This window comes from Hemitrygon akajei, chromosome 5, assembly GCF_048418815.1.
Source record: "Hemitrygon akajei chromosome 5, sHemAka1.3, whole genome shotgun sequence".
NCBI lineage: Eukaryota > Metazoa > Chordata > Chondrichthyes > Myliobatiformes > Dasyatidae > Hemitrygon > Hemitrygon akajei.
Window position 1 is genome coordinate 164,178,068 of NC_133128.1, and position 27,951 is coordinate 164,206,018.

General features: G+C 39.4%; 1 protein-coding gene across 5 annotated transcripts in view; it reads left to right on the top strand.

The window, feature by feature from the left end:
• The window catches only part of nckap1 (NCK-associated protein 1), a 162,624-nt gene that overhangs the window by 120,780 nt on the left and 13,893 nt on the right, over positions 1-27,951 (top strand). For all 5 annotated transcript variants that reach the window (XM_073047054.1, XM_073047055.1, XM_073047056.1 and 2 more), the window contains 3 exons: positions 2,707-2,800; positions 22,525-22,641; positions 27,006-27,115. In XM_073047054.1, coding sequence (XP_072903155.1) covers positions 2,707-2,800; positions 22,525-22,641; positions 27,006-27,115 — 321 coding nt within the window. The remainder of the gene's footprint in view (positions 1-2,706; positions 2,801-22,524; positions 22,642-27,005; positions 27,116-27,951) is intronic.

The window sequence follows — 27,951 nt, forward strand, 5'->3', positions numbered from 1 at the left end:
ACAATGTGCGTGCTTGTAAGTTAGAGAAGCTATTATGCTCATTGGAATTGGTATTGCCATAGTATTCTCACTTGTACCAAAGTACAGTGAAAAGTACGTATTGCATACTGTTCATACAGATCAAATTACACAATACACTGAAGTTTGTGAAGACGAGTTCCATCTTTTCGTACAAAAGATCTGTTCAAAGGTGTAATAAAGGTGAGATAGAATCTGTCTTTGAGCCTAGGAAGAGAGAATATACTGGTTAATTACACTAGCTGCTTCACTGATGCAGAGACAAAGTCCAAAGAGGGAAAGCTGGTTCCCAAGATATGCTGAGCTCTGGCCACAACATTCTGCAGTTTCTTGCCGTCATCGGCAGATTGGTTGAAGTTAGAATACTTTCTGTGGTACACTGATAAAAATTGGTAAGGGTTGATTGGGACATGCCAAATTTCTTTAGCCTCCTAAGGAAGTAGAGGCTTTGGTGAGCTTTGTTGGCTGTGACATCAGCGTGGTTGGACCACGACAGATTATTTGTGATATTCACACCTCGGAATCTGAAGCTGTCATCCTCAACACCGTTGACGTAGATAGGACCATGTGCACTATCTCCTTTCTGAAGCCATTGGCTAGTTCTTTTGTTAATAGGAGAAAAAGGTTCACACGCAAAATGCTGGAGGAGCTCAGTAGGCCAGGCAACATCTCTGGAAAAGAGTAAACAGTTGATAAACTGAGACCCTTCTTCAGGACTGGAAAGGAAGGGGGAGAAGTCAGAGTATGGTGGTGGGAGGGGAGGAAGAAGTACAAGGTGATGGGTGAAGCAAAGAGCTGGGAAGTTGTTTGATGAAAGAGATAAAGAACTGGAGGACGGGCAATCTGATAGGCGAGGACAGAGGCCATGGAAGAAAGGGAAGGAGGAAGAGCACCAGAGGGAGGTGATGGGCAGGTAAGGAGAGAGAGGAAAACAGGAATGGGGAACAATGAAGGGAAGGGGTGCAATTACAGGAAGTTCAAGAAATCGATATTCATGCCATCAGGTTGTTGTCTTGACACCACGTCACTAAGCTCTCTCTCCTTCCTGTACTATGATGCAGCCCGCTATGGTCAAACTTGTAGATGGAATTAGAGCAGAATCTGGCTATGCAGTCATGAGTTTCTCGGGAGTAGAATAGAGGTATGAGGAAGCAACCTTGTGGAGCACCAGTGTTTAGAATAATCACGATGGAGGTGCTCAGATAAAAAGAGTAAATGCTGGAAACACTTGGCAGGTTGGGTAGCATCTGTGAAATGTGAAATAGAGTTAACTTTTCAGGTGGAAGGCTTTGTCAGCTATGTGATACTGAATGATTCTGAGTTCTAACATTTGCTATACTTTTATTTCCAAACTACAAGACAAAAGACCTCGATGAATGTGATTAGTTTTTTTTAGAAGCAATCCAGCCAATTCAACTTCAGCAATTGGAGTTCATAACTTGATAATTTCCAGAAATTTATCCCAAGCCTTTCAAAAACACTTGTTCGGCATTGCACTTAACACTAATTTGATTAATAAAGTAAATGTGGTCTGAATGAATTGGTTTGGGATTTGGATATAGTTTCCAATCTACATAGTGAGCGAGTTATTAAGTGTTATTTGATAGCACTGAAGTGAGATGATACCATTGCCTTCACAAAGCTTTCCTGCTATTTGGAAGGATGTTAAATTCTGATAGAATTCTCATTATTTGCCTTGATTTGAATGGATATAATAATCTTAAAACCTTAATCAAGGACAAAGTGGACTGTTTGATGCCCTTTGTGCCACTGACATGAAACAACAAGAGACACTACTATCAATAATTTACACTGCACAACACTCCAAGCCTGTTTCATTGTACCCTCAAAAATTGGTCTTTACCACAAAGAAAGATTGGGCAGCAGTGTAAGTGAACACCATTGTACAAATCACAAGGAATCAAGAAATTCATGCTATTACCCTTTCAAGAACAATTACGAGTTGTTAATAAACATTACAGTGTCCCTCCACCTAACTTTGTATCATCCACTAACTTGGCCACAAAGCCATCATTCAGATATAGCATAAATAGTAGTGGACTCAACACCAGTTGCTGGTGAACCCCACTAGTTACCAGCAACCAACCAGAAAAGGCCACTCTTATTTCCACTCTTCGCGTTCTGTCAGTCAGCCAATCTTCCGCCTGTGCTAGTAACTTCCCTGTAACACCCTGGGTTCTTATAAAGCAGCCTCATATGCAGCACTTTGTCAAAGGTATTTGCCAATTAAATTCCTTTTCTGCAATCTCCAGTACTTTTATTACCGATGAAGAAACTTGATACAATAATTAGCAGTCAAGTTTGCTAACAGAATTAATCCAGAGATTGATCTTTCACTCCCAGATGTTGTCTACTCATACTCTAGGCATGTAGCGTGTATTTCTGGCTTTGAGGCAAACATTTCAGCAACTAATACGTCAAATGACTGCAGCTGAATAGATGCAGCCAGTTTTCAGCCGTAATAGCACAACCATAATACTACATAATATCCATTTTCTTGTGAAATATTATTTCTAAAATTTATATTAGCAATTTAACGTGAAATTCCACATGTTTGTTATAGTTATTTGTGTTTTAGATTTAGTAAATAGATTTCTGGCTTATTCTATATGAAGAATTTAGGGAATTATTTTTATTATCTTAAATGTAATTTCTTAACCTGTGCAGGTTGCAATGAATGTGTATGAACTCTCTTCAGCATCTGGTTTGCCTTGTGAAATTGACCCAGCACTAGTGGTTGCGCTGTCATCACAGAAGTCAGGTATTTGAGCATTCAATTTGAATAGTTATCTTTAATAACTTTTATTTTGGATTTTTCTTTGCAAACTTGGTATAGGTTCATATTCCCAAGAAGGTAAAAGTCAGTGAAATAATGGAAATGGTATTGGGTCCAGAGGAACTTGTTACAAGTTAATGGGCAATATTTTTGGGTCCTTTCCTACCGTTGTATTAGAAATGATGAGACATATTTTGGAACTTAGAATTGTTTTTTTTTACTGAATTCTGTAGAAGGTAATGACCACAGTAATGACAAATATATCTTTAAATGCTACATTTAGTTTAGAGTCAAAGTTATACAACAAGGTAACAAGCCTTTCATCACAACCTGTCCTTGTCAGACAAGTCAGCTACCTGAGTTAGTCCTGTTTTCCTGTGTTTGGGTACTCTCTCTCTCAAATCTTTCCTATTCGTGTACATAACAAAATGTGTTTTAAACATGGCAATGGTTCTTACTTCTAGCACCACCTGTCACCAGCCTCTATAAAATAGGATGGGGGAAGAACTTGCTGATCAGGTCCCATTAAATCATTTCTTTTCTCTATTTAAACCTATATCCACTCATTTTAGACTCCCCTACTATGGGAAAAGTCTCACTATTCTCTTTACTGTTGCCCTTATGATTCTATATACTTCCGAAAAGGTCACGCCTCAATTTTCCTACGCTCCTGGAAAAGAAGTCCCACCCATTCAGCCTCTGCTTATGACTCGAGCTGCCCACTCCCAATAACATCCTTGTGAGTTTTCAAGCTTAATGAGTTAGTTGCAAAAGTTGGATGATCACAACTAGGCACAATATATTCCCGTTGCTGCCTGTAAGGAATTTGTACGTTCTCCCCATAACTGCCTGAGTTTCTCCCAGGTGCTCCAGATTCCAAAGGTGTACTGGTTAATTGTTCATTGTAACTAGTACTATGATTATATTAGGGTTGCTGGGCTTGAAAAGTCAGAAAAGCCTATTCCGTGCTGTATCTCAATAAAAATAATATTTTAAAAATACCAAGTTTGACAAGATGTTATAGAAGACCTACAGGTGACTTGCATTTTGTTCTAATGGATATAATTTGTATGTGTACTGAAAATTCTAGAAGTTACTTTATGGAAATAGGCATTCAGTAAGTTGAGTTACATTTAATGTGTTTTATTTGCAGCATATTTATGAATTTTCTACCTGAAGATTGATGTAAACAATCTGACATTCCTTTTTCCCTATAAACATTTCTCCAGCCTCTTTGTGTAGGAGCCAGTGTTCACTTGGAGCTCTTTCCCTTTTATATGCTTAAGAAACTCTTGTCTGTTTTTAATTTGTTTATTTTATTTATCTAAATGTATCTCCATTTTTTTCCTCCTCCTCTGAATTCTGAATTATCACATTTTTCTATTTAACACTTTTTTGCCACCCCATACATTTTCTTTCAACTTTATATCCATCTTCACCTTTGTTTCATCTTCCTTTTAAACCCTTCCTCCTTACCGAGGATATTCCTCCTTTTTTTTTTAAAGGTAGATAGATGCCTTGAGAATTTTAGGATTATCTGTGGTTTGGAATAAGGCCAATATAATTTTGTAAGTAAAAAATGGAAAAGAATTATTAAATATCTAGAGCCATTTGGTCAACAATGAGTAAATATTAGAATTGTTCATAAAGGGCATGTGGAAAGTCATTGAGGAAAAATAAACTAGTACAGTTGGCCCTCCTTATCCACGAGGGGGATTGGTTCCGGGACCCCCTACAGATGCTCAAGTCCCTTATTTAACCTGGCTCAATGCCATGGACCTTAAGGCCCAGCGGAACCCCAGACTTTATTTAACATGTCTCAGTGCGGTAGTCTTTAGGACCTGGCGCAGCCCTGAATCTGCAGTGTTTCTGTTCACGAAAATAATCACGATCACGATTGAAAATAAAGTGGAAGTAATAAAGCAATCAGAAAGAGGTGAAACGCCATCGGTCATTGGAAAAGCGTTAGGCTACAGTCGGTCAACGATCGGAACAATTTTAATGGAGCATGTGAAAGGCCCTACCCCGATGAAAGCTACAATTATTACTAAGCAACGCAGTGGTTTGATTATTGAAATACATACGTTTCTTAAGTGTTTTATATGCATATAAAGGTAAAATATGTACTATATACTAAGACAAACGTTTGACTAACTGACGCTAAATAATACCGAATGTACCTGTTCCGACTTCAAATCCAACTTAAAGACAGACTCGGGAACGGAACTCCTTCATAACCCGGGGACTGCCTGTACTTTTACATCATCTCTAGATTACTTATAATACCTAATACAATGTGAATGCTATGTAAATAGTTGTTATACTGCATTGTTTAGGGAATAATGACAAGAAAAAAATAGTCTGTACATGCTCAAACAACGAGTGCTGGAAGAGCACTTCTGGGTTTTCCCGATCCACGGTTGGTTGAATCCGCGCATGCGGAATCTGCGGATAAGGAGGGCCGACTGTACAAATAGAATAGAAATGACAGGTCTATTTTTGAGGATATACATAGTAACATAGCCAAGGAAATATCAGTGGATGCAGTATACTTAGATTTTCACATGTCATTAGGTACAAGGTGACCTACATGATAAGAGTAAGAATAATATTCACATTGATTTAATATCACTAATTAGGAACAGAAGAGATTATATCTGGAGTGGCAGGTACAGCTCGTGGAGTACTGCAAGGACTAGAAACCTGCCTCTTAATGCGCTTTTTTTTAAATGGCCAAAAGAGGTAAAGGGTCCTTGTGAACAACTGGCAATGTCAGCACATGCTTAACAGGTAGTAGACATTTAAGTTGTTTGCTATTGCAAAGTATTTGAATTTAAAACCATATGAGTACAGGAATACTCTGATAATTGGAACTTTAGTGCCAGATTGGTAGAGTTCCTGATTAGACCATAATACAGAGTTAAGCCATTTGGCCCATTGAATCTGCTCCGCCATTTCATCAAGGCTGATCCAATTTTCTCCTCAGCCCCAATCTCCTGCCTTCTCCCCATATCCCTTCATGCCCTGACCAATCAAGAATCTGTCAACCTCTGCCTTAAACATACATAAAGATCTAGTATCCACAGCTGCCTGTGGCAAAGAATTCCACAGGTTCACTACTCCCTGGCTAATGAAATTCCTTCTTCTCACCACTCTATTCTGAGGCTGTTTCCTCTGGTCTTAGACTCTCCTACTATAGGAAACATCCTCTCCACATCCACTCTGTCAAACCCTTTCACTATTTAATAGGTAAGTACAGGTTCGGCACAGCATTGTGGGCTGAAGGGCGTGTGTTGTGCTGTAGGTCCTTGTTTTTTCTATGTCTCAATTAAGTTGCCCCTCATTCTTCTGAATTCCAGTTTGGGGGGGGGGGGGGGGAAGGCCCAGAGCAATCAAACGCTCTTCATATGACAAGCCATTCAAACTTGGAATCATTTCCTTTGAACCCTCTCCAGTTTCAGCACATCCTTTCTAAGATAAGAGGCCCAAGCCTGCTCACGATACTCCAAATGAGGCCTCAACAGTGCTTTATAAAGTTTCAACATTACATCCTTGCTTTTGTATTATTCTCTTGAAATGAATGCTAACATTGCATTTGCCTTGCTCACCACTGACTCAACCTGCAAATTATCTTTTAGGGAATCCTGCACAAGGATTCCCAGATCCCTTTGCATTGCAGTTTTTCATATTTTCTTTCTGTTTAGAAAATAGTTAACCCTTTCATTTCTTCTACCAAAGTGCATAACCATACACTTCCAAACACTGTTTTCCTTTTGTCATTTATTTGCCCATTCTCCAAATCTGTCTAAATCTTTCTGTAGTTTCTGTACTTCCTCAAATTACCTGCCCTTCCTCCTTTCTTGAATCATTAGGATCTCTTCTGGGGGAGGTATGGCCTGTACCAAAGTGACGGGTTGCACCTGAAATCAAGCAGGACCATATTCTCACTGACAGGCTTGTTAGAGCTGTTGAGGGTTTAAAATAATTTGGCAGCGGGGTAGGAACTGGAGTGAAGGGACTCGGGATAGGACAGATAGAGAAAAAGCAAAGATAGCATGCAGTCCGACTGTCAGGAAGGTACAGGCCGATGATAGGACAAAATTGCAGCCAGCAGAGTGAGTATCAGTGTATCAGGGATGCAGAATCAAAAAGAGTAGCAAATACAGTACACAGTGTTATATCTCAGTGCATGGAGCATAAGAAATAAGGTGGATGATCTTGTTGCACTATTGCAGATTGTCAGGTATGATGTTGTGGCCATCACTAAATCATGGTTGAAGGATGGTTGTAGTTGCGAGCTGAATGTCCAAGGTTACCCATTGTATCAGAGGGATAGAGTAGGCAGAGCGGGTGGCGTGGTTCTACTGGCAAAGAATGCTATCAAAATCCGTAGAAAGACGTGACATAGGATTGGAAGGTGTTGAATCCTGGTGGGTTGAGTTAAGAAACTGCAAGGATAAAAGGACTCTGATGGCAGTTATATACAGACCTCCCAACAGTAGCTGGGATGTGGATCTCAGATTACAACAGGAAACAGAAATGGCGTCGTCTCAAAACGTCAGTGTTATGATGGCCATGGGAAATTTTAACATGCAGGTTGATTGGGAAAATTGGGTTGGTAATGGATCTCAAGAGAATGAGTTTGTTGAATTCCTATGAGGTGGCTTTTTAGGGCAGTTTGTTATTAACTTTACTAGGGGATCAGCTATACTGGATTTTGTGTTACATAATGAACCAGAGGCGATTAGGGAGCTTAAGGTTAAAGAACCCTTAGGAGGCAGTGATCACAATATGATTGAGTTCAACTTGAAATTTGATAGGGAGAAAGTAAAGTCTGATGTTAGCGGTATTTCAGTGGAGTGAAGGAAATTGTAGTGGTGTGAGAGAGGAGTTGGCCAAAGTAAACTGGAAGGAGATGCTAGCCGGGATAACAACAGAGCAGTATTGGCATGAGTTTCTGGGAAAGATGAGGAAGGTGCAAGATAGATGTATTCCAAAAATGAAGAAATACTGAAATGGCTAAATAGTCCAACCACGGCTGACAAGGGAAGTCAGTGCTATTGTAAAACAAAACAGAGGGCATACAACAAAGCAAAAATTAATGGGAAGATAGAGGATTGGGATGCTTTTAAACCTACAGAGAGGAACTAAAAGAATCATGAGGTGGGAAAAGATGAAATGTGAAAGTGAGCTAGCAAACTTTATCAAAAGTGGATAGTAAAAGCTTTTTCCCAAGTATGTTAAAAAAAATAGAGAGATGAGACTGGATATAGGACCGCTAGAAAATGAGTCCAGAGAAATGATGACTAGGGCCAAGGAGATGGTAGATGAACTAAGTGAGTATTTTGCATCAGTCTTCACTGTGGAAGACACTGGCAGTGTGCCAAATGTTGAAAGGTGTGAGGGAAAAGAAGTGAGTGCAGTTATTATTACAAGGGAGAAGGTGCTTAAAGAACTGGAAGACCTAAAAGTACTTAAGTCACCTGGACCAGATAAACTGCACCCTGGGGTTCGAAAGAGGTAGTGGTAGAGGTTGTGGAGGCATTAGTAATGATCTTTCAAAAATCAGTAAGCTCTGGCATGGTACCAGAGAACTGGAAAACTGCAAATGTCACTCCACTCTTTAAAGAAAGGAGGAAGACAGCAGAATGGAAATTATAGACCAGTTAGCTTGACCTCAGTGGTTAACTGGAAGCTGATAGTGTAAATTTTCATGGATGAGGTGATGGAGTACTTGGTGACAGGAAAAGATCAGACAAAGTCAGCACGGTTTCCTTGAGAGGAAAACGTGCCTGATGAATCTTTTGGAATTCTTTAAGAACATTACTAGTAGGATAGACAGAGGATGCAGTAGATGTTGTATATTTTGACTTTCAGAAGGCCTTTGACAAAGTGCCGCACATGATGTTCCTTACCACATTAATAGCCCATGGTATTACAGGAAAGTTGCTGGCATGGTTGGAACATTGACTGAAAAACATGGCAAATGATATACAATGTTGGAAATTGCATGACCATACATTTTCCTAGTAGAAATAAATGTGTAGACTTTTTTTTAACAGAGAGAAAACCTAAAAATCTGAGGTGCAAAAGGACTCCTTGTGCAGAACACCCTAAAGGTTAACTTGCAGATTGAGTCACAGGTGAGGAAGGCAAATGCAATGTTAGCATTCATTTCAAGAGGTCTAGTCTTAAGAGCAGGGATGTGATGCTGAGGCTTTATAAGGCACTGGTGAGGCCTCACCTTGAATATTGTGAACAGTTTTGGGCTCTTCATCTGAGAAGAGATGTGCTGACATTGGAGAGGATTTAGAGGAGGTTCGCAAGGATCATTCTGGGAATGAAAGGGTTATCATACAAAAAAACATTTGATGGCTCAAGGTCTGTACTCGCTGGAATTCAGAAGGATGAGGGAGATCTCATTGAAACCTTTCGAATGTTGAAAGGCCTAGACAGAGGAGATGTGGAAAGGATGTTTCCGATGGTGGGGGAGTCTAGGACAAGAGGGCACAGCCTCAGGATAGAGGGGTATTCATTTAAAACAGATGTAGAGAAATTTTATTTAGCCAGAGGGTGGTGAATTAGTGGAATTTATTACCACAGGCAGACTTGGTGTACTTAAAGGCAGAGCTTGATAGGTTCATGATTGGACATGGCATCAAAGGTTATGGGGAATAGGCAGAGAAGTGGGACTGAGGAGGGGATAAAAGGATCAGCCATGATTGAATGGCTGATAGACTCAGTGGGCCAAATGGCCTTATTCTGCTCCTATGTCTTATGGTCTTCATATCATTAACAAACTTTGCAACAAAGCCATCATTACCATCATCCAAATTATTGACATATAGTGTAAAAAGAATCCGTCCAACACAGACTAATCACTGGCAGCCAGCCAGAAAAGGCTTCCTTTATTACCACTCTTTCCCTCTTGCCAAACAGCCACTGCATTATCCGTGCCAGATTCTTTCCTGTAATAACATGGGGTTGTAGCTTGTTAAGCTGCCTCATGTGTGACACCTTGTCAAAGGCCTTCTGAAAGTCCAAGTACACAACATCAACCAGTTCTCCTTTGTCTATCCTACTTATTATTTCTTCAAAGAATTCCAACAGATTTGTCGGGCAAGATTTTCTCCTGATGCTGACTTTGGCCTATTTCATCATGTGCCTCCAAGTACCCTGACATAAACTCCAACATCTTCCCAACCACTGAGGTCAGACTAACTAGACTATAGTTCCTTTTGACTCTCTCCCTTCTTGGAAGAATGGAGTGACATTTGCAATTTTCCAGTCTTCCGGAACCATTCCATAATCTAGTGATTCTTGAAAGATCATTACTAATGCCTCCACGAACTCTTCAGCCACCTCTTTCAGAACTCTGGGGTGTATACCATCTAGTCCAGGTGACTTATCTACCTTTAGTTTCCCAAGAACCTTCTCTCTAATTCACACATTTCATGACCCCTGACACCTGGAACTAACACCATACTGCTAATGTCTTCCACAGTGAAGACTGATGCAAAGTACCTTCAGTTCATCTGCCATTTCCTTGTCCAGCATTACTGCCTTTCCAGCCCTCTGATATTCACTCTCACCTCCCTTTTACACTTTGTATCTAAAGTATCTTTTGCTATCTTCTTTAATATTACTGCTTAGCTTACTTTTATAATCTATCTTTACATTAATGACTTTTTCAGTTGCCTTCTGTTGGTTTTTTAAAGCATTCCAATCCTCTAATTTCCTACTACCGTAGATTTCGCACTACAGAGCGCACCTGATTAAAAGCCGCTGGCTCTAATTTTAGAAAGAAAATCAATTTTGTACTTGTACAGGCCGCACCGGATTTTAGGCCACAGGTGTCCCACGTTGTAATATGAGATATTTACACAGAAAGATATTACACGTGAGGATTTTTTAACTTTTAATTAAATCCATATGGTAACAAACAAATACATATTGCAAATGCTTTTTTTCGAACCGTGCCTGTAATACGGCTACTTTTAAATATACATATGTATCGGTAACACACAAATTACGTTGCATATACATTCCAATATCTCCTAGCGACTGGTAAAAATATATATACTGCAGCCTACCAGGAAAAGTTATTGATCGCCTTTAACTTAAAAGCAGCGTTTTGGCTCCGCCGCTCCCCCCCACCTTCCCGTTTATCGCAAACCGGTATTTCCCACAAGACGCGGCGAAACCGGATGTGACGTCTAGCATTCCGGGCTGTAGTACAGAAAACATACTAACAAATGAATTACTAAGCGAAAATATTATAAACTAAATAACTGCCATAAAGGCAGCACAATGCTTTTCTTGCGAGTGTTTTCCATGTTGATGAGGGTGAGTACAAATGACTGATTTACAATAATTTAATTGTGAAAGTGCGCTTGATTTATCATACAATTTCATTGGAGCTCTGTGAACTACTCATCAATTTTATTGGTCTACTGTTACGAGGCAAAATGTTTTTGGCGGCATGAAAAAAAATCATGCATTAGCCGCACCGTAGTAAAGGCCGCAGTGTTCAAAGCTGATCAAAATGTGGGAAAAAAGTAGCGGCTTAAAATCCGGAATCTACGGTAATTATTGCTCTAATATATGCCTTTGGGTTTTTTTGTTGGCTTTGACTTCTCTTGTTAGCCACCATTGTGCCATCTTTCTTTAAGAGTACTTCTTCCTCTTTGGGATATATATATCCTGTGCCTTTTGAATTGCTTCCAGAAATTCCAGCTATTGCTGCTCTGCCATCATTCCTGCCAGTCTTCTTTTCCAATCAATTCTGCCCAATTCCACTCTCATGCCTCTGTAATTCCCTTTACTCCACCGTAATACTGATACATCTGACTTTAGCTTCTCCTTCTCAAATTTTAGGGTGAATTTGATCATATTATAATTACTTGCCCCATAGGGTTCTTTTACCTTAAGGTCTCTAATCAGTTCTAGTTTACTGCATAACAACCAGTCCAGAATAGCCAATCCTCTATTGTGCACATCCATGAGCTGATCTAAAAAGCTGTCTCATAGGCAGTCCAGAAACTACCCCTCCTGCAACCCAGCACCAACCTGGACTTCCCAATCTGCTTGCATATTGAAGTCCCCCATGACTATTGGAACATTGCCCTTTTGGCATGCATTATAATGTGTAGGTCACATCTTTACTACTGTTTGGGGGCCTGTACACAACTTCCATCAGGGTCTTCTTACCCCTGTAGTTCCTTAGCTCTATTGACAACGTTTCAACACCTTCCCACTCTGTCACCTCTTTCTAATGGTTTGACTTCATTTTTTACCAACAGAGCAACATCACCCCCTCTTCCTTCCTGCCTGTCTTTTCAATACAATGTGCATCCTTGGACATTAAGTTCCCAGCTAAAATCTTCTTTCAGCCCTGATTCAGTGATGCCTACAACATTATATCGGTCAGTCTGCTACTGTGCTGCAACTTCACCTGCTTTATTCCGTATACTGCGAGCATTTAAATGCAACATTTTCAATACTGTATTTACCTTTTTGCAATTTTGTCCGTCTTTTACGTTGCAACTTATCCTTTTGACTGCAATTCTGCCCTATCAACTACCCATTGCCTCTGTTTGTAAACAAGCCACCTCATCTTTAGCACTATCATCCGCATTTCCTACGATATTTCTTGCATTGAAATATAGGCAGCTCAGGATACTAGTCGCACCATGCTCAACCTTGTGGTTCCTAACTTTGTCTAAGGTCTTACCAACATCTGCCTCCACAACCACTCCACTAACTGTTCTGGCACTGTGGTTTCCATCCCCCTGTAACTCTAGTTTAAACCCCACTGTGTAGCATTAAGAAAGCTTCCCGCTGGGATATTAGTCCCTCTGCAGTACAGGTGCAAGCCATCTGGTCTGCACAGGCCTCATCTTCCCTGGAAGAGAGCTCAATGATCCTGAAATCTTGCGCCCTCCCTCCTGCACCAACTCCTTAGCCACATATTAAACTGTATAATCTTCCTAGTTCTTGCCTCACTAGCACGTGGCACAAGTAACACAAGTAGCACTGATGAGATCCTGCCCTTTAACTTGGCACCTAACTCCCCGAACTCCCTATGTAGAACCTTGTCATTTGTCCTACATGTGTCGTTGGTACCCACATGGACTACAACTTCTGGCTGTTCACCCTCCCACTTAAGAATATAGATGACTGGATCTGAGATATCCCAGACCCTGGCACCTTGGAGGCAACATACCATTCAGGAAACACGTTCTCGCCCACAGAACCTCCTGTTTATTCCTCTATCTAATGGATCCTTTTTCATCAAAGCATGCCTCTTCTCCTCCCTTCTATTCTGAATCACAAAGACCACTGCAACTTTTCTCTGTTAGATCATCCCTGCTGACAGTATCTAAAATGATATACCTATTTTTGAGGGGAAGGCCACAAGGATATTCTGCACTAGATCCTTAACCCCTTTTCCCTTCTTGACTGTCACACAGTTTCTTGTCTCCTACACCTTGGGTGTAACTACCTCTCTATTGTCCTATCTACCACCCCCTCAGCCTCCTGAATGATCTGGAATTCATCCAGTTCCAATTCCACTTCATTAATGTGGCTTGTTAGAAGCTGCAGCTGGGATGTACTTCTCGCAGTTGTCGTTCTCTGGGATACTGGAGGTCTCCCTGCCTTCTCATATCCTGCAAGTGGACCATTCCACTATCCTGCCTGTCATCCCTACTGTCCTAGGTGAGCTGATATAAGGCAGGAAATGGGGAAAAAAAACTTCAGCTCTTCCATCCTTTGCTTTCTCTCACTGAAGCCTTGATGAGCTAAAGCCTCAAGACTATGTCCACTCAGATGACTGCTGCTGTACTTGCCCGTCGTCCTTTAATTGCTCTTGCTAATCAATCTCAAATGCCAGTTGGTCACTGGTCAAAGCTCTTTTTCATTGTACTGATGTGCTGCTGCCTTTTATCCTTGGGCAGTGGACCTCTTTGAAGTCCCCTCCTCTCAAAACTTCTGATGTCTGCATTGGCTGCTGGTCAAAACTTTTTTTTCTTGGATGTTACTCTATAGTAAATTTTCCAGTAAAACAGATTCATTTAAAAGGAGTGTGGAAACTCGGACTCCCCTTTAGTGGGCAGATTTTTGAATCTGTGGCTGTAATGGGTATATAGGGAGCAGGATGCACTATGTAATCAGCTGGTAGATAAATCATCAGTACTGTTGAATAATTGATTATTCAAATTTTATAATTTTGCTGAATTATATAGGACTTGTAAACAATACCTGAAGTAAACTAGAATTTGGGATGGATTACCTGGAGAAAGATATAATTTTTTTGAGACAACATGGCAAAAAATTCACATAACTTAATTTTCAGGATGAGATTGTACAGTGATGTTTCTTATAGAACAATGCATATTTGGTGGACGTTTCAAACGTTTTGCACCTCATTCTAGAATGGATAAGGGTGTATTGCAGAGTTAGTGGAATTGGTATAGTTCTCGGCAAGAACACTTAGCGGCCACTTTATTAGTACCTCCTGTACCTGTTAAAGTGGACACTGAGTTCATGTTAGTGATTCTCTACTAGTGTAGCCCATCCACTTCAAGGTTTAACTTGTGTTTTCAGAGATGCTCTTCTGCACACCACTGTTGTAACACGTAACCACATTTGATAAAAGATATTCAAGTTACTGTCACCTTCCTGTCAACTTGATCCAATCTGGCCATTCTCCTCTAAACTCTCATTAACAAGGCATTTTCACCCACTGAACTGCTGCTGGCTGAATGTTTTTTTTTGCTTCTTGCAGAATTCTCTGTAAAGTGTCGAAACTGTTGTGTGTGAAAATCCCAGGAGATGAGCAGTTTCTAAGATACTCAACCACTGTGTCTGGCTCCAACAATTATTCCATGGTCAATGTCATTTAGATCACTTTTCTTCCTCATTCTGATGTTTGGTCTGAACAACAGCTGAACCTTGTGCATTGAGTTGCTGCCACATGATTGGCTGTATAGTGTTACGTATCCCGTAACTGGATCACTTACCAGCAAAGATAGAGAGGTCTGCTGAAGTCTGATGGTACCATTTTTAAACGTTTTTATTTATAAAGGGGCACAAAAGTAAGGTTAATACAAACATTCAGATAACATACGTCGTCAATACTCAATCTAAAGCACAGGGATAGTACTAATCAATAAGAAATAAGCTCTATCGTTGTCTAGGGGTAAGGTATATATTGTCCGTTGTATATCTAAAAGTCTCTTGCGTTCACTGCAGTTCCACCAGCTGCCGTCTTTTGGGATGTCGCGGTGGTATAGAGAGAGAGAGATAGAGATTGAATGAAACAGTTACCCGGCGGGGTTTTTTCCAACCTTTAGGAGTTCGATCCGTCGGAGTCTCGTTGAGGGGTGGCCGTTCACTTGTGGCTTCTCCTGTAGCTAAAACCTTTCTTTCGTGGTGAGGTCGCCAATCCCAGGCAAGGAAAAGACGCACACAAACCCCTCCACCGGCTGTCGCTATTAAACGCTGTCACAGGATTTCTAGCGTGTCTTCTGGTGCGTCTGGGGGGGCCGTCTTTACAACCGCTCTTTTATCTGAACTCACGGGGTCTCAGATGTCAATCAGGTTGGGATGATGCAATCTCTCTCCATCTCTCCACCCACGTTGCCCTGAGGGTATACACGTAGTACAGTTCCCAATTCACAAAGGTGTCTCCACGAGACAATGACCACAGTTGCCAGCTTTTGCCTCGCCGTGAAAAGAGGGACACTGCACGTATCTCTCTCTTCTCTTGGGTCATTGACCCCCCCCCTTCACTAGGTCTCTGGCGATTCTCACAAAGGAGGGGGCTGGGATCATAACAATAGAAATTTGCATTCGCATGTACAGGTGCACCTAATTATGTGGCCACAATGATTTGGAGGAGGTGAACCTTGTTCACGGAACATTGTAAATATAGGAACTTCTTAACTGAAGTGCTATGGATGTTCAATTGATGCACATATCCAAGATATAATAAGTTTCTGTTGATAGTTAAAACTAACAAAGCAAGCTTTGGTCTTATAGAAACTGAGCCTTGGAATTTAATAATTGAAAACTAGGAAATAGCATGAATTAAACTGGTATTTTGCTTCAGTATTCACTACAGATAATATATAACAAGAAATTACACAAGATTGAGAACTGAGGAAAAGAGTTTGAGGAAATTATAATCATGGGCAGTGATGCAAAGTAAATTATTAGAGTTGTGAACTGGGAGGGTAATAGCCTTCCCCTTAGGCTCTTAACAATGGTTAGTGAGATTGTTATCCTTCCAAGATTGCCTAGATGCAGGGAAAGTTCCGTTAGATTGGCAAACAGCAACTATATTCAATTTTAAAATGGGGGGAAGCAATAAGCAAAAATAAAAACAACTACAGGGCTTTTAGTTTAACATTTGTTAGGGAATATGGTTGAAGCTATTAAAGATGTTACTGGAAGAAAAAGGCAAGGTTATTAGGCAGTCAGTGAGACTTAATGAAAGAGAAATCATGTTTGACCAATCTCTTGTAAATCTTTATAAAAGCAATATGATCTGTGAATAAAGGGAAACCAGTGGATGTGCTAACCTTAGATTTCCAGAAAGTATTGGTAATGTAGTGTAACAAAGATTATTGCAGAAAATAAATGTTCTGATGCTTTGACTTTATCTTGTATCATGTTGGAGCTTAGGTTCTCAAAACAATTCACAGGAACCTTCTGGGTGTTTAAGCTCTTATTGCTAAATTGTAAGGGTAATATTTAATACCACCAGCATTAATCTTTTAAGATTTCTCATGAGCCTTTGGGATTAGAAATCATTGACCAAATATTATATGTATTTTATTTACTTCTGTTTAATTACAAAATTTTGAATATTTAGTTTGAAAATCCACACTAAAGTTAAATGTGCTCTAACTCTTCTCAGAAATTCTTTCCGAGTGTGTCATCTTGGCATTTATTTCCTTTTCGTTCTGCGGTACTTAAATTGGTTTTGAGTGCAGGACTAAATTTTGGAAAACTGAGAGCTGGTAATTGCTGAAGGAAAGTTGGTGTTGCAGTGTACAAGGCTCTACACATATATGATAACCATACTGAGCAGTTAATGGAAAGAAATAGAAAGGACATTGTACAACTGGAAAAATGAATCTGCCATTACTTCTGAATGAAGAATTTGGTTCCATTCATGTCATCTGCATGAGCTCATGGAACTGGAGTTTGCTAACTGCCTGGACTAAAGAAACTATAGCAATATTTCTTGTAGCTGAATGGCTGACTCGTGTTTTAGAGAGCTTTCCTGTTTGACTTTTTTTCTACAAAAACTACAAGAAGACCAGGCAGCTCTATGAAAACTAAATGTTCAGATTTTATTTTGCAAAATATATCTTCCTATTTACCGCCCACTGGGTTTGTAGATATCTTTTCATCAACATAGACTTTGCTCTCATTTTACTCCTTTCCAGTTTATAAGCCTAACTTGCGTATATCCCATTTATATTGTTCCGTACACACAACCCTGTAAAAGTATAAGCGACAATAGAACACACCTGGAGTCTGTTTTTTGCTGTTTACAAAACACTGTTTTATTAATAACTATGTCATATAGTAACTTAAACCAGGTAAATCCAGAGTTAACAGTAGGTGTAAATATATAAATCCCCAAGCTACTTCAAGCTTAGTTGGTAAGTGATACAGTCTTACGAAGGAATGTAAGAAAAGTTCAGTTCAAATGCACAGGTTAATTAATGTGAGGTGTTTGTAATCCAAAGGCGAATGTTGTGAGAAGGCAATTACGTTGATATTCCACAGATTCCACAACAGCAATACAAAATAACAGTAGCAGTAGGTTTTATCTCCAAAGTTGTTCCACTCCACACACGAAGTATCACCGACAGTGATGTTCAACGAATATCCTTTCAACACAAGTGGTACCACACCCGAATTCAGCTCCGGGACATCTCAAAGTGGTGGCCACAGGATACTCAAACAGAATCCATGTATGGATTATCACCAACAATAGCTTATCACAAAGGGGACTATCTTCAAGGGAACCACCTCAGGCAAGGGTCGACACACCAGTAGATTCCACAAGGTTACCCCAATCACACGCAACGTGATAGCAACTTAGCCAGTTCCACGACATACGAAATAACTGCTACAGTGATTTGCCACAGGGGTGCCTTTCTTCAGTGAGATACCACCCCCAGACAAGGGTAAACACACACATGGTATTCACAAAAGTTTTCCCCTCACCAGAGAACCCACTCCTGTGAATTAACTAAGTGACAGTCACACTTCTCTTTTCGAATGGAAACAAACTCTCTCTCACGGGCTACTTGGAGAGAGTCTAAACAGTGATCTCTTTGTCACTAGCTTTCTTCTGTTTAAAACCTTCCTCTCCTCTCCTCTCTCCTCTTCTCTGCAAACTCCATCTAGTTGCAGCAAAGTTGTGAGAGTCATTTATCAATTACTCTGGATCGATCTCAACTCACCCCTTTTGGGCTACTGAAAGTTTAAACCAGCGACCGACTCACTGGTGTCTTCCATTGACCAAATCCATCTTGACTCTGACTGTGTGTCTCTCCCCTCTCTCCCCCCTCAGCTCAAACAGTGTTCAAAAGTCAGTCTCATTCTCCCGGCGTTTTAAAGTGACAGTCCACAGAAAAAATGAACCCTAGGGGTACATAACAATATGACTGAACATTTGACAGACTGTCAGGATGTTTTTGCCTGCTGCTACGGGGCTGCAGGCCTCTCCTGCCTTAGGAACTAGGTCTGTGGCTGATTTTCCACCTTGTGAATACTTGTCTTATGAACGGTTTTCAGAACTGAACCCTGTTGTAACCTGAGAAGGGCTTATATTCAAGATTAATGTCTGAATCTACTGCTTTCTCATGACAGCTGTATTTCTGTCATATAAAAGCAATTCATTTGTGATAAGAGAAGGTAGCATTTTTTGTGCTTCACATCAATTTACCTTTCATAATTGAAGGGAGAATGATTTTTATTAAATTGTCTTCATATTATTGGAATTGGGAGGTAATTTTTTAAAGATGGAGAACATTCAATAAAGGTTTATGTCAAGCTAATGTTATTTTGTCAAAACAGGAATTAGATTTAGTATCACTGGTATATGTCATTAATTTGTTTTGCAGCAGCAGTACATACATTGCAATGCAATAATAAAAACTATAAATTTCAGTAAGAAAAATATATAAAAATTAATCAGGTAGTGCAAAAAGAGAGCAAAAATGAAAAATTAAGTGAGGTATTGTACTTTGACTCACTGTCCATTCAGAAATCTGATGGTGGAGGGGAAGAAGCCCTAGCTAAAATGTTGAGTGTGTGTCTTCAGGCTCCAGTACTATCTCCTTGATGGTGGCAATGAGAACAGGGCATGTTCTGGGGTGATGGGGGTTCTTAATGATGGATGCTGTCATTTTGAGGCATTGCCTTTTAAAGGTGCCTTCTTTATGCTCTTGATGTTGCTATAGAATTGAAGTAGCATTAATGAACGGTTGAGAGGTAGGGTGGAATGTTTGATAACCATATTTATTCAAATCCCAGTAGTTATCCATATATTGTGGTCTGAGGCGTATGAGACATAAACATTCCAGCTACCAAATAACTCTCCTGAGACAACAATGTAATTATAAAATGAAGTATAAGCAAAAACTTTTTTTTATTAAGAAAACTCATGGAGAGCAGCAGAAGTAGTTGAGTAAGGGAATTCTAGATAATGGATTGAAGTGGTTAAGGCACTCAATAGTGGGACGAGAAAATGACTAGAATGTGAAAAGTGATGAATTTGCAGATGCATGGTGTAGAGGAAGAATAAGTTCGTTGAAATAAGGTTATTCATATAAATCTGTATTTGGCTTTAGCAGTTACTAAAGTTATTTATGCTTTGAGTCGAGGATAGTTTGTGTCCACCTAATCTAAAAAATCTATTTAAAATATGAATTACAGCTTTTCTATTTTAATTTAATTTTTGAATTGATAACTTTGGATATTTTTAATATAAGAATCAGGAGATGTGAGGATAATTTGGGATAGGTACCCTGGGATAGAAGATCAGCTGTGACTCACAGAATAGCCCTTGCCTCCTTATTATATTTGTTGCTTTCAAAGTTCTCCTAAGTTTTCTTTAATTAAATCATTACGTTTTCATTTTTATTCATCCTTTATTTTTCCCTCCCCCCCCCCCCCCCCGGCTTCCTTTGGAATTGTGCAGAGTTGCCTGTATTTAACCTAGTCATGATGGGCCCAAAATTTGCACCTTACTCAACATAATAGCTGTATTGTATGTGGTATGGATAAAGGCTGATGTTTCATGATACTGATGCAAATTGGTCAATGGTGCGTGGGCTGACTTGTTGGAAAAATGCTCAACATTCATTTAATTTTATAGTTTCAGCCAGCACTCAGTGTGTCACAGAGTTTGCCACATGCAGAGTATAGGATTATGTAACATTTAATGTTAGCGGTGCTACTACTCGTGTACTACACAAATGGGTTTCCTTCAATTCTTTTGTGAAGTGCTTAAATAAGCAATTTTCCAATCACAGAAATTTATCAAATTCCCCAGTTCCATTAGTTTCCTGGAACTTAGAAGCAGAGAACAAAAAGGAACAGCAAATCCTGAGGATATGAACCTCTAATTAGCTCAGTCTACCCTGATTATTGCACTGAAGTAAAGCTTGCATCAATCACATGTTTATGCCTTTTGGGTCTTTTATTGTCTTCCACATGGCACATTAGTGTAACGGTTGACATGATGCTTTACCGTCTCAGCTGCAAGATTGGGGTTCAATTGCCCGTGACCACATTGGTTTCCTCCTAAATTCCAAAAGGTATAGACATTAGAGTTAGTAAGTTGTGGGTTGTTTTTTTTGGCACTAGAACCATCCTTGAATACATTTGATTATTAACAGGAACAAGTTTGATACTTTTGATGGTTTAGGTAATAAAAGCTTTTGTTGATGTGAAGTTCTATAACTTAAATGTCTTAGGCTATCTGGCTAATTCCATAGATTCTTTCAGAATTCTCTTCTGCTATTCCCCCAAATTACACAACATATCTTTTTAATTATGTCTTTTCTATAATACAATTGTGATTGTCCTTCAACGATTTTTTAACTGCCAATTTTAAGTGTATTTCATTAGCTTGATGTTTCAAAGTTTCACAGCCAAGGACTTTTACTGAAATGTGGTTACTAATGCAATGTTAGCTATGAAGTGCTTTGTTATGGCCTAGTGTTGAGAAAGGCATATATAAAAGCCAGTTTTTAAATATTGCAAATTTTTTATCTACTTTAAGCCTTCTGCTTGCCTCCAAGAACAAAATTCTGCCCTTTTCCTGTCAGTAAACAGCTATGGAAAATTAACAACAAAGACAGTTGATTGGAAACGTTTTTTTCCCCTTCCTTCTGATAAGTTCAAACTAATTGCCATTGGCATCCTTTCACAGGGTATAAATGCTATGAAAATTAGCTTTTCTGCAGCAGTGCTGTACCTCACAAACATAATACAACTTAAATCGACAAATTATACGTAACTAAGTGGTTTGGTGAATCAGCAGTTCAGAATATTCCTATCAAAGTATACTTGAGGTATAGTCAATTTTAATGAGCCTGTTAATAAGATCAGAGCTGGATCCTCTATCCTGGGTGAAGATCCTTCATCTTCCAGGGTTGAGGTCTTTGGAGCTTCTGCTTGGTACTTTTTGTAGCACTGGGTTTTTACAGGATGGGGTTGATAGCTCCATGCCCAAACCTTCTCCTTTCACAGCTGGACTTGGGACTACTCTTGGAGTTTCAGTTGCCTGTGTTCAGCCTCAAACCCTCTAAGACCCTGCTCTCCATGTACCTATCCAAATGCCTCTTAAATGTTGCAATTCTACCTGCCTCAACCACTTGCTGTGGCAGTACATTCCAGATGCTCACCACCCTCTGTAAATAAATTACCTCTTGGGTCTCTTTTAAATCTCTTCCCTCTTGTAGCTGTATCCTCTAGTTTGGACTCGCCACGATTTGGGGGGAAACCAGGGAATAAAGATCCAGCATGGCCAACCTCTCCCTCTTTCTCAAGTCCTCAAGTCTCGGTAGCATCCTCGTAAATGTCTTCTGGATCCTCTCAAGTTTGGCAATATCTTTCCAATAATAAGGTGACCAAAACTGTGTTTGCACCAATTAATTGTATAAATGCAACATAATGTACCTACTCCCAAACTAGAGTTCTGACTGATGAAAGCCAACATTTTAATTGCCTTCTTCACCATCCTGTCTACTTATGTGGCTACTTTCAATGAGCTATACACTTGTACTGCCATGACCACAAAACTTTTCCATTCACCGCTTAAGTCCTAACCCGGTCTGACTGTCCAAAATGCATTGTGTCACACTTATCAAAGTTGAAATCCGTATGCCATTCTTTAGGCCATCTCTCTAACTGATAAAAAATCTCTTTGCAGTTCATTGTAATCTGCTGCATCATCAATGGACCCCTAATTTAGTATCATCATCATCAAACTAAATCAGCAGCTTGCTATGAATATGAACATGGAATTCAAGCACAAATTTATGAAACAGACCTGAAGTTTATTACTAATGATTCAAGTTTTATTAATACTTAGCAAAATCAGACTAAATTTTAAATGCCGGTTAAAATGTTGTTATTGGTATTAATTGATACTCATTCCCAATCATTCACAGAGAATATTAGCCCAGAGGAAGAATATAAAATTGCCTGCCTCCTGATGGTGTTTGTTGCTGTATCTCTTCCTACTCTAGCCAGTAACGTCATGTCCCAATATAGTCCTGCTATTGAAGGTAAGTACTGGATTTCTGCAGTGGTGTGTCAAGACAAAATCATGAAGCTTCAGAAGCTGTCATTGTAGTAAAATATTTTTGAGGACTTTATTTCAGCATTTCATGAATATAACTGACATTGAAAAGATTTATTTTCTATTTTGCAGGAAATAAATAGCAGTCATTAGGTTTAGATTCTTAAAATTAGAGAAGTCTGTATTTTAATTTTTAATGAGGATATTATCAACTGTCCTACATAATTTGTTACTCACTATTGCTTGCAATTACATAAGTGAAAGAAACTAATTTTAAAAGAGAATTTTAAAAATGCAACCATACATTTGTTCAGCATTTCCCTTGTAGTATTTGAGCATCTTTAATTTGTACATTAATCATCATTTGCCTTATGGTGAGAAAAAATTCCCTCTGACAGCTACATATTTCAGCCTGTGGATTTAAATTTTTACAATGTTCGCAGCTTGGCTTTAAGAAAATGTGATTTATGATGCTCTGGCATTTTAATAAAAAGTCTGCATGTGATCCAGGTACTTTTTTTGCTACATTCAGTATCAAATATTTTCTGCCCAAAGTTCGTGCAGAATGTTTTAACAGTTTCTATGGCAGGGTAGTGAAAATTTCAATGGCTCAAAAGATCCAGCCTTGAGGTCAGTGTCTCATCAGGAGCAAAATGTGAACCATATTCTTTTACAAACTCCTATTTCTAACAGTTAAAGTGTGTGAATATAATCTTTTTTTTTCATTGCGCTTGTGGATATGACAATAAACTCGACCTTTTGACTTTTCAAATATAATCTAGAAGTGTCAGATGTCAAAAAGTAAATTGGGGAAAGAAGTAAAAAATCTGCTTCCTGGAACATGAATATTTAATTTGAAGCATCAACACAGTGAAAGATTGTAAAGATAATTTAGATAGTTCCCCAGAGTGAATCAGCCACCCAAAAATCAGAAAGAACCACAGGTGACTGGTGTATTAGTATTTTGTCTGGATGTGCATTTGGTTTTGGATTATCCTTATGGTGCAATGAATTGGAGTGTCAAAGGTTGCTTGATGGAGATGGGGAAATTTTGCTTCAGATTGGGTATCTTGGAGCTGCTGAACTTGTTTGAGATAATAGACAGTAGACAATAGGTGCAGAAGTAGACCATTCGGCCCTTCGAGCCTGCACCGCCATTTTGAGATCATGGCTGATCAACTACTATCAATACCCGGTTCCTGCCTTGTCCCCATATCCCTTGATTCCCCTATCCATAAGATACCTATCTAGCTCCTTCTTGAAAGCATCCAGAGAACTGGCCTCCACTACCTTCCGAGGCAGTGCATTCCAGAGCCCCACAACTCTCTGGGAGAAGAAGTTTTTCCTTAAATCTGTCCTAAATGACCTACCCCTTATTCTCAAACCATGCCCTCTGGTACTGGACTCTCCCAGCATCTGGAGCATATTTCCTGCCTCTATCTTGTCCAATCCCTTAATAATCTTATGTGTTTCAATCAGATCCCCTCTCAATCTCCTTAATTCCAGCGTGTACAAGCCCAGTCTCTCTAACCTCTCTGCGTAAGACAGTCCAGACATCCCAGGAATTAACCTCGTGAATCTACGCTGCACTTCCTCTACAGCCAGGATGTCCTTCCTTAACCCTGGAGACCAAAACTGTACACAGTACTCCAGGTGTGGTCTCACCAGGGCTCTGTACAAATGCAAGAGGATTTCCTTGCTCTTGTACTCAATTCCCTTTGTAATAAAGGCCAACATTCCATTAGCCTTCTTCACTGCCTGCTGCACTTGCTCATTCACCTTCAGTGACTGATGAACAAGGACTCCGAGGTCTCTTTGTATTTCTCCCTTACCTAACTCTATAGGAGAAACTTCAATCATTTTATATGCACAGAGAACAGCACCAATACAGTCATCCTTGCATTAACCATACTTGTTTAATTCTTACAGCTCTGATGAAAGTCATTAATCTCAAACATTGACTGTTTCTCTACACAGATGCTGCCTCATTTGCTGAATATCCCCAGCATTTAAGTCAATATCGAGTTTGTTGTCAAATGTACATGTATGCACAGGTGAAATGAAAAGTTTACCTGCAGCAGCATCGTAGGTTGATAACATTAAGGACACATTCACAAGAAAAACACATTTTAAAAATAAATTATAAAAAGAGTCCCATTTATAGGTTTTTGTGTTTAGTTTTTCTTTGCTTTCCAAAATTTTAATTTGTGTCTCTTGGAAAGAGATGTTACTTTTATCTTCAATTTGCAAGAACTTGTGGTTTTTGCACTGGCTGTGGGTATGTTTTTTTGTGTTATTTCAGACAAAGATTTGATCCAGATAGAGTGACTGATAATGAGAGTCTCAGCTGGGTCTCTGTGTTGGATGACTCGCCTACCATTATTAGGATTATTTAACAAATAAGTCTGTTTCTGGAAAAAAAAGTCATATAAATTTGGAACAGCTGACAAATGTGGAGAATAATTCAATGGTTATATAGCAAAAGATGGAAATTACAGACTGGGGACATTTTGAAACATTTGAGAATCATACTGTTTCAGACTGAGTGCTTTCCATTATTTTACTTGCACACACACAACTTACTGCTAGATTATCATTTTGTGATTCAGATAAGAGGTAAAATATAGAGGATTCTCTATTCTAGAAGAGATGTTTAAATCATCATTAACAACAGGTGAGGTACTTGAGAATTGGAGGATAGCTAATGTTGTACCGCTGTTTAAGAAAGGCTCTAAGAATAAACCAGAAAATTATAGGCTGGTGAGCCTGACATCAGTAGTGGGAAAGTTTTTGGAAGATATTCTAAGGGACTGTATTAATGAGTATTTGGATAGACAGACTGATTAGGGATAGTCAGCATGGCTTTATGCATGGTAGGTCATGACTAATCAATCTTAGAGTTTTTTGAGGAAGTTACCAGGAATGTTGATGAAGACAAGTCAATAGATGATGTCTACATGGACTTTAGCAAGGCATTTGGCAAGGAACTGCATAGGAGGTTGGTTAAGAAGGTTCAGTTGCTGGACATTGAAGATGAGGTAGTAAATTAGATTAGACATTTGCTTTGCGGGAGAAGCTGTAGAGTGGTAGTAGATGGTTGCCTCTGACTATCTGGCCTATGACTCGACTGCTGCAGAGATCGGTGCTGGGTCCATTGTTGTTTGTCATCTACATTAAGCAATCTGGATGATAATTGGTTAACTAGATCCACAAAATAGCGGATGACACCAAGATGAGGGAGGTAGTGGACAACGAGGAAGACTGTTAAATCTTGCAATGGGATATGGACCAGTTGGAAAAATGGGCTTAATATGGCAAATGGAATGCAGAGGTATTGAACTTCGGGGGAATCAACCAAGGTAGGTCTTATACAGTGAATGGTAGGGCAGTGAAGAGTGCAGTAGAACAAAGGGATCTGGGAATACAGGTCCATAATTTATTGAAAGTGACATCACAGGTAGATAGGATCGTAAAGAAAGCTTTTGGCACATTGGTCAAAGATTAAAGTATTGAGTACAAAAGTTGGGATGTTATGTTGAAGTTGTGTAAAGGTTGGTGAGGCCTAATTTGGAGTATTGTGTGTAGTTTTGGTCACCTACCTACGGGAAAGATGTAAATAAGGTTGAAAGAGTACTGAGAAAATTTATAAGGATGTTGCCAGGACTAGAGGACCTGTGTTTTAAGGAAAGATTGAATAAGTTGGAACTTTATTCCCTAGAATGTAGAAGAATTGGGGGTATATAGAATTATAAGAGTATATATAGGGTAACTGTAAGCAGGCTTTTCCCACTGAATTTGGGTGAGACTACAACTAGAGGTCATGGGTTCAGAATGGTAGGTAAAATGTTTAAGGGGAAAGTGAGGAGAAACTTCTTCACTTAGAGACTGGTGGGAGTGTGAAACGAGCTTCCAGTGCAAGTGTTGAATGTGAATTTGATCTCAATGTTTAAGAGAAGTTTGGTAGGTACATGGATGAGAGGGTTATGGAGGACTATGGTCTGGGTGCAGTTTACTGGGACTAGGCAATTTAAATGGTTCAGCATGGACTAGATGGGCCAAAGGGCCTTTTCTATGCTGTAGTATTTTATGACTCTATCGTTCTGTTTTTCTCTCTATAGATGCTGCCTCGCCTAAGTATTTCCAGATCTTTTTTTATTTCAGTAATCTGGGTTCCATGGGATTTTTGTTTGTTTAATAATCCTTTGTAGTCAAAAACAACTGTGACTGCATGATAGCAGAAGTATCTACATTCATGAAAATGGGGTGTTTATGCTTCACTTATGAAGGAGACTTTCTTGATTGATACGCATGTTGTCAATGCCTTCATAGTACCTATGTTTAACTCTACAGGGCATTGTAACAACATTCATTGTTTGGCCAAAGCTATAAATCAGATTGCTGCTGCCTTGTTCACCATTCATAAAGGAAGCATTGAAGATCGTCTTAAAGAATTCCTTGCTGTAAGTTGAGTTCCTGTTTGTTTTTAAATCTGAATGGATGCTTAAACTCAATAATATATATTGCAATAAATTTGGACACAATGAGACTGAAGACTAAAGACTAGATTAATGGGAATATATAGTGGAAGCTTCATTGCCCATATTAAATTTATTACAGTAAGGCTTTGATACTTCGGCACCATTGAGACATGGTGATGGGCTGGCAGTTTTTTTTTAACAATTTATCGTAGCTGGTCCAATCCACCAAAGTGCTTTTTTTTTAAAAAAAAGTCACACAATAGTGTAATACTCTAAATTATCCCACAAACCTATTTTGTTTAAAGATTGCAGGAAACAGGATCCCAGCAAGTAGGGTAGTGGTTAGCACATCACTTTACAGTACCAGCAACCTAGGTTCAATTCCTGCCGCTGCCTGTAAGAAGTTTGTTAGTTCTCCCCATGATGGTGTGGGTTTCCTTCCTACCACAGTCCAAAGATGTACCAGTTAGTAGTTTAATTGGTCATTGTAAATTGACCCATTTTTAGGCTAGGATTAAATCTGGGGATTGCTGGCCAGTGCAGTTTGAAGGGCCGGGGGACCAATTCTGCACTGTATCTCAAATACCGTAAATAATTTGAGCGAGGGTGTGGGGAATGGAACCCCAGTGACTCAGATGTCAGACCATCAGAATTTCCAGTCAATTTGATAGTGGATTATCAGAGTTTTACTGTATGACCATTTTGGGTTTTTTTTTGCTTATTAGCCTTTCTACCCAATAAATTTAAATTTTATTTTTATTTGTATTGACCTTCATTCCTTTGCACAAGGGATTGCCCTTTTGGTGCAAGACCGAAGT